The sequence below is a fragment of the Cupressus sempervirens genome, chromosome 6, assembly GCF_028749045.1.
Source record: "Cupressus sempervirens isolate cs-2001-9-10 chromosome 6, ASM2874904v1, whole genome shotgun sequence".
NCBI lineage: Eukaryota > Viridiplantae > Streptophyta > Pinopsida > Cupressales > Cupressaceae > Cupressus > Cupressus sempervirens.
In genome coordinates this window covers 643284993-643297536 of record NC_143123.1, presented here as the reverse complement: position 1 = coordinate 643297536, position 12544 = coordinate 643284993, and the positions used below count along the sequence as shown (strand labels likewise).

Genomic DNA, 12544 nt, shown 5'->3' with positions numbered 1-12544 from the left:
CTGACTTTTTAATATTTGTGTAAACTTGTATTGTGGCCAAATTTGTAATATGTATAATTGGATTGGTATATATGTAATGTATTGTATCATATCCAAGTATGATGAAGATTTGAATGTGAATGCAATATAAGCAAATATATTCAGAGAAGAGTAGAAAGAGTGAATTATAAAGGCTACAACAGTATAAGGAGTAGCAAAGTCATATCTATCATAGCAAGGTGATTAGTACTTAAGAGAATCTCATTCAACAAACCAAGTTGCAAATCAAAGATCAACTACTGTTTCATCCTAACATGTGGATTAGTCAAATCCTTTAACAAGGTAGACCTAATAGTCTTTTGCAAATCTCTTTATCGAGTGCATACTTCATTATATGTTTGTAAATCCTTTCACGAGGTGGACCTAGCAGTCCTTATTGCTCCTAATAGTGTAGATCATTAGAAGTGATCAATGTAAGATTTAATAGGCTAAATTTATACCCTAGCACTAAAGTTTGTGGGTATCATACCCACACCAGTTTTACTTTCTATTTGGAAGGTTTCTCGGTCACCAAATCTTTGTATCACAATGTTATGAATGCTTTCATGTTTTTAGTTTCTTATGCATGCAATTAGATCAGATTATATATCATGGAATAAATGCTAATTGGATTGTTGGATTAAGAGTTGAAATTGTAGAAGTTTTAGAAGTTACTGATTCACCCCTCCCCTCTTAGTAACTTAGCATAGTCTTGAATATTTCCAACAAAAACATGTCATACTTACTATACTATATCATCTAGTCACCTTTGCAAAACTATTTAAACAATTGATTGCACATCAAATATGTAAATGTCTAGACTGTTGAAACAAAAAATGACAATCAAGGAAAAACTATCTAATGGTGATTACCAATTTTATAAGTCTAACCATGTATGATAGTGAACCAAGTGTTGGAATACTTTAGAATAACTGGTTGGGGGGGGGGAGGCAGGGCAGGGAATTAGTTATCCAAGGTCTAGATGTATAAATAAAACTTTTCACAGCTTAGTGAACCCATAAAACATTATTCATCATGCATGCATCCATAAAATTATGCAATCACTTAAAACTTGTAGGTTACTGTCAAATCAACTTGCAAAAATGTAAACATGAAACATAAAAAATTCATCAACATAATTGACACAATGATTTATGTGGAAACTCAATTTGGAAAAACCCACCAGTAACATGCTACTCTTTTTCACTCTTCTGAAGTGATGCCCTATGAAAGTCCAACCCTGTTAAAGGTTACAATACACATTGTTAAATGTGACCTTTTTAAAGGATTTCAATCACCCTTTTAGGAGTGAGCCTTGTTAGAAAAATTTAGACTATTCACTTGGAATGTCACCCTATTAAAGGATTTACAAATGAATGTTAAGTCAACCTTAATCCAAAGGATTTATCCTAGATTGATACAATTGTTAGAGAGTAACAATAAGGCTTGGTCTGATAATAACTTACAGCTTCATTTTTAGATTATAGATCTCTGTTTAGTCTCAAGTTCTGCTTGGCCTTCATATATTGCAACTCTGATAGCTTGTTCACCCTTCAAGAATTCATCTCCTTAAGCCTTCTTGCTTAACAGGTTCTCTTAGGTCACTTGATGAAGCAAACCCCTTGACTCCTTGTCTCCTTTAGGTTCTCGCACATGACAACCTTTCTTCATGACCAACCATTCCTATAAATAGTAAATTAAGATATTTTTCCACTCATTCTCCATCATCAAAATTAGGGTTAGAATGGATTAGGTAGGATACAATGTATCTACCCCACATACCATATCTCTTCTAGAAACTTCTCCTAGAGTCCACTTTGAATTCACCTAAAAATAGTTTACCTTGAAGTTTGTGCCACCAACTCATCATCCTTATCTTCCACCTGGTTCGCATAATCCAAAAAAAAACTTGTTGGCTCAGATTCATCAAATTCATGATCTTTTAAATAATGCAGCAACTTGACATAATCTAGCTTCTAATGCTTGGCACATACTGCATTGCTTGACATCCTCTATGAAATTACTCAACATGAACTAAATTGTATTGGTGCTTGAAATCAACTAAACTTTACTTAGCATCCACTATTCTACTTGGCATACACTATAATGAACTTTTACTAGGCTCCAACTAATTTTTGGCTTAGGTTGCACTAACTTTTCTCAACACGTACTATCTACTCCATCAAGCTTGGCAGAAAAACTTTGTGTAACTTGTTCTTCTAAACTTTCTTAGTGTAACTAGCCTTTGTAACCTTAAGTAGATTATCAATACAACATGTCATCATTGTCTTAATAAATTCTTGTACTTCATTACATAATCATAACTCAACCTTTCCTCTAGGTGCTATTGTTATGTCTTTTGATCGTATCCTCTTCATCAATCATCTAAGTGATAGTACTTAAATCATATAAGCAATTGTCTTACCAACACAAAGCAGGTTTGACATCACTGGCAAAACAATGATTGAAACACATAGTCTTCTTCAACAATCTCCCTCTTTCAATGATCTTTTCAATCTGATCTTCACACCAGGTACAAATTTAAGGAAATTGTTAAGTATTAAAGAAGTATGCTAGTATGTTTTTCTATGAGCTTTGTCACCTTCAAAGGAAGATAAACTACCCATACACACCAATACATAAAATAAAATGAGAGATTAAGCATGGAACTATATATTGCTCTATTATGGAAAAAAGTGTGTATCTATAGGATGTAATTACACTTTAGTTATTATTTGGAAGTGATAATAAATGGAAAAGGTTACATGGAAAAGATAAAAATTTAAAAGGTTCCCTATAATATGATTCAACATATCACCACACTCAAAAGAAATAATGAGAATAATTCATAAGAACACTGTGAAACAATAGAATGCACAAGCACATGAATTATGGTGTATTCATATACCCTAGAAAGATTTGTTTCACCCTTTAATCAACTACCTCCCAACATATCAAGTCAATTTGTATGACAAGATTCATTTAAAAATATATCATGAATTAATATATACTTTAGAATGATCTAATATCATTTGTTTCCACTATTCAAATTCTTCTTCATGTCTCGCAATTAACAACAAAATTTATCAAATGCAATCATTCAACAAGAAAATGGAAAATATAACAATAAGAGGAGGTCAACCAATTGAATCATACCTTTTACCATCCTAGTGTCATAATTACAATGCAAGACAAGACATGAGAAACTGCCAATACAAAAATGAAGATATGTAGTTGATGGAGTCCATCTTGTGATATAAGAGGAACCTTCCCCTGCATCAAAATAAGAAAGGACATGATCATTTAATTTTCTTTACATTAGAAAAATAGCTCCATTTGATCTTAATATATAATAAAAAAATTCTACCTTTGAAGCACAATGACCAGTTGCAACCTCATCTGTTGCCAAGCTCTGCCTTAATGGTGTTTCATGAGAAGCTATGAAAATGAGATTTCTATATATTGAAAAAATTTGAGTCTTCTCAACACTAATATAAATTTTGCAAGAAATTCAAAAGAAATCAAGCTAAATAGTTTAATTATGTTCTTTACATTGGATCATGCTTTTTAATATCTTTCTCTTATTTATTTGATGAATCATAGAATGTGATCCAAGACATTGATGCAAAAATAACAATGCAATCAAACATGATTGTAGATAAATAGAAATAATAGAATACTTTAGAGAGAAATAATTTGAGGCAATCCCATAGAAAGCCATTCTTTCGAATACTTCATACACTACAACTAAATTTCATAAATCAATGAGTTTGACTATAGCGTCCTTCTGCATTGCTTGAAACTAAGAGAATCATACAGTTAGTTGTCATACAATCCTAAGTTAATGTTGAGCTTCACTTGATTTCGGGAATAGTTAAATATTCTTTACTAATTAGGGCCAACCACGTGAATGTGGAAGCTCATTTGGCCCGACCTCCCCCCCCCCCCCCAACATCTAAATTCCTCATTAACATCTAAAATTTATTCATTCTATTAATAAAATTTAACATTCATGAATTATCACATGATAACATTCACTAACACATAATTTTCATTAGAACATTCACATTAACATTAAAACATAAGATTCATTAGAACGTTCAATAGAACATAAATAAAACATCTAGACATAAACATCAGTCCTTATCAAATAAGTTCCATAAGTTCACATTAACTAATTATTTTTCATTTTTTGTCCTTCACTATATTGTTGTAGAGGCATATCCATGTCATCATTGATGTTTCTTCTCACCCATGGATGTGCACTCACTATCCTTTACAAAGGTGGGTCCTCTGCAGTAACAAATAAAAGGGTGAAATTTTATAAATTTGAGACTTTAAAGATTTTAAAGAACATTGTAGCACTCTTTACCTTGTCCAACCACATCATCTTGCCCACCGACTTGGAACTCAACATGCTCATCAAGAACAACCTTTACATCCTCTAGAACTACAATACAAGATGTTATTCTTCATCCATCTCATCATCTAGATCATCACCATCACTATCCTGGTCATTGTCGCATTCATCATCATCCTCCTCCTCCTCCTCCTCCTCCTCATCATCATCATCATCATTGTGATTAGTAGAAGCATCATTATCATGATTAGTAGAAGTATCATCATCATGATTAGCAACAACATCATTTTCATCAAGAGCATCATCAACTAACTCTCGATCGTGATCCACTTCTTCCTCTTCATCAGTATCTTCTTCCTCCCTCACATTATAATTTATCAAGCTTCCCCTTGGATCATGTCTACCAACAAATGACCAACCTAATTTATGTGGAACCTCTTAGTAAAATACCTACTCTCATTGGCTTGGAAGAACATAGGGCTCATCCTTAATTGGCTCAAACAACCTTGTATTAATCATTGTAAATCCATTCTTATGCTCAATAATAGTTCTATCATTATCATTTTGATTGAGTCATAGTCTGTACCATTTGATGATGAAGAGAACTAATTTTAAGGAATTAAAGCCACAGTTAAGTATATCAACCAAAATGCCATAGTATCAATTTTGAGATTCTCGAGGATGTAAGTCATTTCTAGATAGAATATTGGTCACTTGGAAGACTTCACTTATCCCAGAATCACAAGTTCTTTTTGTGTCATCAAAATTTTTGATACAAAATTTCTAACCACTGCATAACATAGCTTTGTGGTGTTTCAACTACAATAATGCCAAACATATATAAATTATTGCATCACAAGTTCAAAAATATACAGTTGATTAACAAACTTATAAGTACTTGGAGATCTCTTAAACCATATTCTAAATCTATTTATTTTTGTGTAACATTGGGATCTCTATTACAATGATCTTGTATAACCAATGAATACATGGATTCCCATTTTATTCTATAACTAAAATTTTGATATCGTTCAATCCATACCGTCATCCAATCTTGATTGTTTGCAATAAACAAATCTATTGCACCCCACTCTTTAGCAAATGTAAAATAGTAAATAGATGACTTACAATAGATTTATTTTGAAGATTAAGAATTAATTAACTTAAATAACATCTCATAATTTATAACCTTTCACTTTCCTAAATCTTTTTTTCTCCATCACATACTCCCCTTCAAATATTTTAATGGAGTAGAGATTTCAAATGCAATCTATATGGGTCTTTGCTGCATGATTAAGAAGATATTGAGTAACATACACCATCATCTAGTATACCATATATCCCTTAACCATAGAAACCTCAAGATGTTCTCTTTGTCAAACCAAACCCTTCAAAAATTTCAAGTGTCTCTCAACCACCCACATTGATGTAGGTTGTATAGGTCCACACAATTCAATCTCCTTAACTTGGTGTATGAGGTAGTGTTCTTATGCATTGAAAAAAGTTGAAGGTAAACACTTTTTCATTTCACACATTAGTAGATGAATTCTTTTCTTCCAATATTTTATATCTTCTTTATGGATTTCTTTAGATGACAACCAACCACAAGGGATTCAAGACAAAAAACATATAAATACAAGACTTTAAAATATATTACTTGTTTGATATATTGAACAAATATCACTTCTTACCTCGTGTACTTTCCAAGATCATATATCACATGTTTGATATTATTGTCCAAGTTGTCTAGGAGCAATAGGGGTAGCACATACTATAACGATCGTCAACTGATCATTTCATTCTTTTCTAACATCATATAATGAAAATTGAGTGCACTTTCACAAATATATTGTAAATACAAAAGACCATGACTTACCTTGATGAAGGTATGCCAATCATGTCTTTTCAGCCTTGGCCCAAATCCACTTTTCTTTGATATTAGATTGCTTATATTCATAGAAAATCTTGAATGAAATTGAATTTTTTGTATGACTTCTTTTATGACATTAATTTGTTGCTCCGTTGATAATCAAGGAAGGGAACTTGCATTAATCCATTTTCCATTGCTATTTGATTCCATGATATTTTTCATTGCATGATTGGAATCATGAATGTCACTACAAATTTTGGAAAGTTTTTCTTTGTCATGCTTTTCATCCAATATTTTCCATAGTGTCTTTGTTACATTCTTTCCAATATGCATAGTATAATACATATGCACAATTTGTAACTGTTCATTGTAGGGCCGCCTACTAAATTCTCTAGGATAACATTTTAGTTCCTTTGGAAGGTGGTCAATATTGATTCCTTGATGACCTTAGATTATATTATAGTCTAACTTCCATAGGTGAAGTGTCATTATTTGTGGCTTTGATGTAGTCTCTTCTTTCCCATTGAAAAGATGTTTTTCAACACTTCGATACTTATGATTTATGTGAAGGAAGTGCCTATTCTCATCAAACATCTACTTTCTTAAACTTTTGGAATGATGAGATTTCATCTTTGGACCACACATTAGACATGCAAATTTTTCCTTTGTTTGAAGACTTACAAGATAATGATACAATTGGATTTAATATGTTCATTTTTGGAATTCATATTATTGCATACAACTAGATTTTAACATAACATACCACTAAAATGTGTCAACCCTGGGGTATCAGGAATTGTCCACACAAGCATTGCATGGATTTGAAATTTTTTTTTAACTATTGGTCTAGAGATATCATACATAGTGAAACCATTCCATAACACCAGCAACTCGTCGATAAGAGGTGCAATATATACATTCATATCTTTCACTTGGTACTTACCTAGTTGAATGAACAACATTATTGTGGTAATTTCACTCCATGACCTATAATTACATGTATGTAATAGTAAAATAATAAAATACCTAGAATAATCATTGTCAACATAATGTGCTCCCTCTTTATTGGCATCCATGGAGGAAGGTTATTATTGATAACAAAAATAGGCCACACTAAGTAAATGGACCCAATCTCTTGAAATAGATTGACACTGTCAGTTGGCAGAGAAAGCCTTCAAGATTTCAAGGTTCTTCTTTAAAGTGTGACCACTTTTCCTCTATCTCCATAAACACTAAACCATCTATAGGAATTAAAATAATTTCATCTCAACTTCTATTGCATGCATTAAAATCCATAAATTGTGCTAATCTAATGCATCTAAACAACCATTTAAGATGTGGAATAATGGGGACATAACGAAGAACCTTGCAAGGAACCTTTTTTATCACTTGATCATCTTGATTACTGCTTGTATGGCACTCAGGGAATTCTGTTGCATTTTTGTATTCTTTATGATAACTTACATGATCTTTAGGACAAGCATCTATTGATTGATACTCCAATCCAATATGTTTCATAGTGGCACATAATTCTCAATACAAGCGAGGGAGGACATTTGATGGTGGTAACAAATAGTCACCTACCAATCTACAACAAAAAAATATAAGTTGTTAGTATAAAAAATATTAATGGTACATATTTCACCTTTTATATACTATAATGACATATATCACAAACCTTAGCATGTGTGACATTGTTATGTTGGATAAACCATTCATAACCTTCAAATTCACCAAAAATAATACAATAAAGACAAGAGTTGATTGGGATCCTTTGAAAAGGGTCATGTTTTACTTATAAAGTAGATGTATACCATGGATGGCCTCAATGTCATCCTCATCATAATCATCACCATCATCAACAATAGCAACAACACGAGTAAGAAATGTGTAATGAATCAATGCATTCATGCCATCATCTTCAAATGTGTTTTCTGGTGCATGATCATGATCTTCCATGGGATTATGATCTTCTCCTTCAATACTCACACCTCCTCATTCCTTCATACTCACACCTCTATGTTCCTTTGATATGTGTTGGTCCATACCATGTTGATGTAATATAACCAATAGTGGGTTTAGAAATAGGGTTCCTAGAATCCTCTTCATTGAAGACATGATGTAAATGGTGTCTTTTGAATCCAAATACCACAAACACTTATCCCAAGTGTTCAAAAAGGTGGATGAGGTTATTACAAGCCAAAACCACTCCTAGGTAATCCCAATCACAAGGAAACCTATCACTAGACAACTAATCACTAGTTGCTCTTAATGGCATTAAAAGGCTTATTTTGACACAAGACTCCCCAAACACAAAAAAGGACTAGGGGTGGCCATAAAGAAAAAATATAGTCTATTTAGGTCCTAAGAAACATGAATCAAGCATTAGATTCAAACTATGCAACATTTCTTTAGTAGTTGCTTCACAAATCTAAGATAAGGCCCGTAGCCCTTCCAAAACTAAAAACTTGATATAACTCCTACAATATCCACACAACCCAAGGAATGAATCATATATTTAGATATCATTTTGGGGTTTATACAATATGCCAAGATACTGGGGTCCCAAATTGAGAATGATGCTAGTAGGACTTGAAATCTCACTTGTGGTAATTAGGCAATTAGGCCTCCCATAACAAAGGAAGTACCAAAAATATTGATAAAAAATAAAGTCAAAAAATTGGAACATGAGGGGCTCACATGAAATGATAAAAAACCAAATCCCAGGCCTTGAAACCATTTTTTTCTTGAGTTATGGAAGATGCTGCTATGGATTTCTAGCATGCACATGGATCTTGCATGCCTAGGGCATCAAGTTTCTCTCTTATGTCTACCTCTTATGTATTGAAACCAAAAGAATCATATAGTAAATTTTTCTAACTTGGATTCCACCCAAGGCCATTAAATTCCCATGGTGGAATCTTGAGTTATAAGAGAAAATAGATGAAACCCTAGGTATAGATGCAAAACTAGAGTAGTAATCAGTAATTTGAGGATATCTAGAGTTACACAATGAATTAGAAACTCATTCCAAGTGAAAATAAAAGCTTGTTCACCAGGATATTCAACCATGTCATAATTACATATGTGTGTGTCAGACGTACAACTCGCTACAACATCAAATTTGGCAGAAGACTTAGTATATTTTATTGATTTAGAGAAAAATTACACATTGTGTGCCTACTGCCCACCTAAAAGGGCTATATAGGCCTTCCAAATGGTTATAAAAACCATTTGAAATAGATATGACTATTGGGGATTCCAAATACAACCTTTGCAAAAAGTTGCAAAAAGTTACTAACAGTTGCTTGACAACTTTGTAGTAACTTTTTCAATTTTAGTACAACTTTTTCATCTAACCACTAAATTTGGTTTTAATCAATTCAACTTGGGTAATAACATCTAAAAAAATTAAAGACTAATATATCTGATCATTCTAGGCTATTTGACACCTTTGACCATAGTTGACCAAGGGCTTACAATGCACCAATCTTGGAATGAGGTCTCACAAGTGGGTCAAAATGAATATTCATCATTCCTAACTAATCCTAAGGATTTAAAAGGCTTCAAGGGAGTATTGACATTGCATTCTAATAGAATCTATTAGGGTGCCCCTACACCATACTCCTCATGAACTTTAGAGCTCAAGTCCCCACTTGAGTCAAGTTGATTAGTTGTAGTGCCATGTTGAAGGATCTACTCTTCAGTCATCCAAGTAGCATCAATATGAGGTAAGCCTTTCCATTTAACAAGGTGCTACATGTATGTTTTAGTCTTGGTCTTCCTAATGACCTTTTTTTCCAAAATATGTTCCAATTACACTAGTTTTCTAGGAGGAAGATTTGTGACAAAATCTAATGTATTGACAATTTTTTGAATTTGTAGATATACTTGCAACATGATAATCTGCATCACCCTTATAGAGAGTTAGGTTAGAAAAATTAAATATTGGGGAAATAAAAAAAGTAGGGGGCAAGATTATTTCATAGGCATTTTCTCCCATCTTATGCAATACTGTGTATGGGCCAACTTTTTTCATTTGAAGTTTAGAATATCTACCTTTTGGTAATCTCTCCTTCTGAGGTATGCCCAAACTTTGTCTCCAATTTGAAAGTGTACTTCTCTCCTCCTTTTTTATGCATGTTCTTTATACTACTAACTAGTTTTCTTTAGTCTATTCTTTACCTCTTCTTGGACTTGGTTGATGGGTTTTTCCAAGTCTTCTCCTTGAGCACTGACTTTAAAGTCTGATGGTGGGTCTATTAGATCTAATGGACCTCTAGGATGCATACCATAGGCTATTTGAAATGGCCTTTTGCTAGTGGATCTATTCAAAGAATCATTAAAAGAAAATTCTACTTGAGTTAGTATAACATCCCAACTCTGATTATATTGCTTGGTTAGGTAGCTATGGAGATTTCCAAGTTGATCAAGTAGGTCTTCAATCCTAGGCATAGGAAACCTATACCTAATAGTGATTTTGTTTATAGCTCTACTATCAATGCATAAACTCCAAGTTCCATCCTTTTTAGGTGCTAGGATGGAAGGTACAACACAAGGGCTTAAACTTTTTTGAATTAGACCTTTGATAAGCATTTCCTTGATTTGTTTTGCAATCTCTGCATTATGATTTCAAGTCATTTTATAAGGTGCCTTGTTTGGCAATGAGGAACCGGGTATGAGATCAATTTGATGGGTAATGTCTTTGAGGGGAGGGAGGGAAGACAACATGTCACTTGCCATGACATCATTGTATTTTCCTAGAAAATATTCAAATTCTATTGGTATGGGTGGCTTCTTATTAGATTTCTCACCATCCTTAGGCTTCATAATGAGTATGAAACCTCCCTCTTCTAATTCATTAATGACTTTTATCATTTTATTCTCCCTTATCACAATTTCTATGGTTTCCTTCTCCTTTTTAGATTTCTAATCAGGTAAAGGTTTCATGGTGAAAGGTTTTCCATCTCTAATGATTGTATAAGTGTTTTTCCTACCACTATAGGTAACATCCACATCATATTGCCATGGTCTCCCTAAAAGGAGTTGGGAAGCATCCATTTCAACTATGTCACACAAGACTTTATCCTTAAAGTCCCCAAGAGAAAACTCTATTGTGGTTTTTTTAGTAACTAATATTTGTTGTTTGAAAAAAATATGGAGGAGGAGGAGAATATGGATGTGGGTGATTTTAGTTCTAACTTGGAATGTTACGTGGGCAGTAAGGGTGAGACTAGTAAGGATGAGGTGGATGAAAGCAAGGATAAAAAAATAGGGTCAGATAATGTTGGAGAAGAGGAAATTAATCAAAGTGAGCATACCTAGGGAGTGAGGGATGAAAAAGAAGTAATGATGAAGGAAAAGGAGGATCTCACTAGCAAGGATGCTATGAATGTAGAGGAAGATAGAAGGAAAGAGAAGGAGGAGTCTATGGGTAAGGAGGAAATGGGGAAGGAGAAGAGTGAATCTACTAGTAAGAACACTATGTTTTCTTTCTTGCATAGTGCAAAGCTTAAGGCTAATTCCTCTCTTCAAGTTGACTCCTAGATGTATAATAAGTTAATAAATTTGAAAAGAAAAGTGGGAAAGATGCAGAAGGACTAGGAAGTTGACCGTGCAAAGATAATTCAAATGGAAGTTTAGGTTGGTAATATACTAGATAAATTAAAGGAATATGAACACAAACTTCATCTATTGATCAAAGAGAGTGGAAACAAGATGGAGTAGGTTACTTCTAGCATTTGTGCAACTACAACAAGCTTAGGGAAGAGAACTAATGAAGAAATCATGTCTCCAGGGGGTCCAAGTAAAAGAACTAGGTAGAGCTCAAGAAAGAAGGCAATCAAGGTAATTGGGGGATCTACTACTGATACCATCCAAAGCACTATGGAGGTAGGCAAAGAGGTGGTGAAAATGATCAAAGAGCTACAGTAGCAGCTAGTGGTGTCCCTAGTATCTAGTCTCTGTTTTGGTAGTGGTCCCGATAATTGATCGCTGGTCTAGGTTTTTTATCTGGTTTTTGTTCTTGTGTTTTAAAAACTAGGTTCCAGGTCCTTGTAAAACTTGGTTTCATTATATGGTCCTATTTTATGGTTTTAGGTCCCTGTAAAACCTGCTCTTGAAACTTTTATACTATAGGTTTTAGGTCCTTGTAAAACCTGGTTGTGCTTACTGGTTTATCTTTTGCTTTTTTGTTAAAGGTTTTGGGTACCCTTGAAAACCTATTTTTACCTTAATATAAAACTAATGTTTGTTGTCATTTAGTTAGCCATGATACATTGTAAGGAAAAGGATGT

General features: G+C 33.4%; 1 protein-coding gene across 1 annotated transcript in view; it reads right to left on the bottom strand.

Annotated features, from left to right (window-relative positions):
• LOC149553863 (26S proteasome regulatory subunit S10B homolog B-like) overlaps positions 1–8207 on the bottom strand; it is a 28746-nt gene extending 20539 nt beyond the window's left edge. Inside the window, 1 exon segment of the mRNA XM_089790383.1 lies at positions 8063–8207. Within this exon segment, the coding sequence (XP_089646509.1) occupies positions 8063–8207 (145 nt within the window).
• Positions 8208–12544: the final 4337 nt, after the last annotated feature.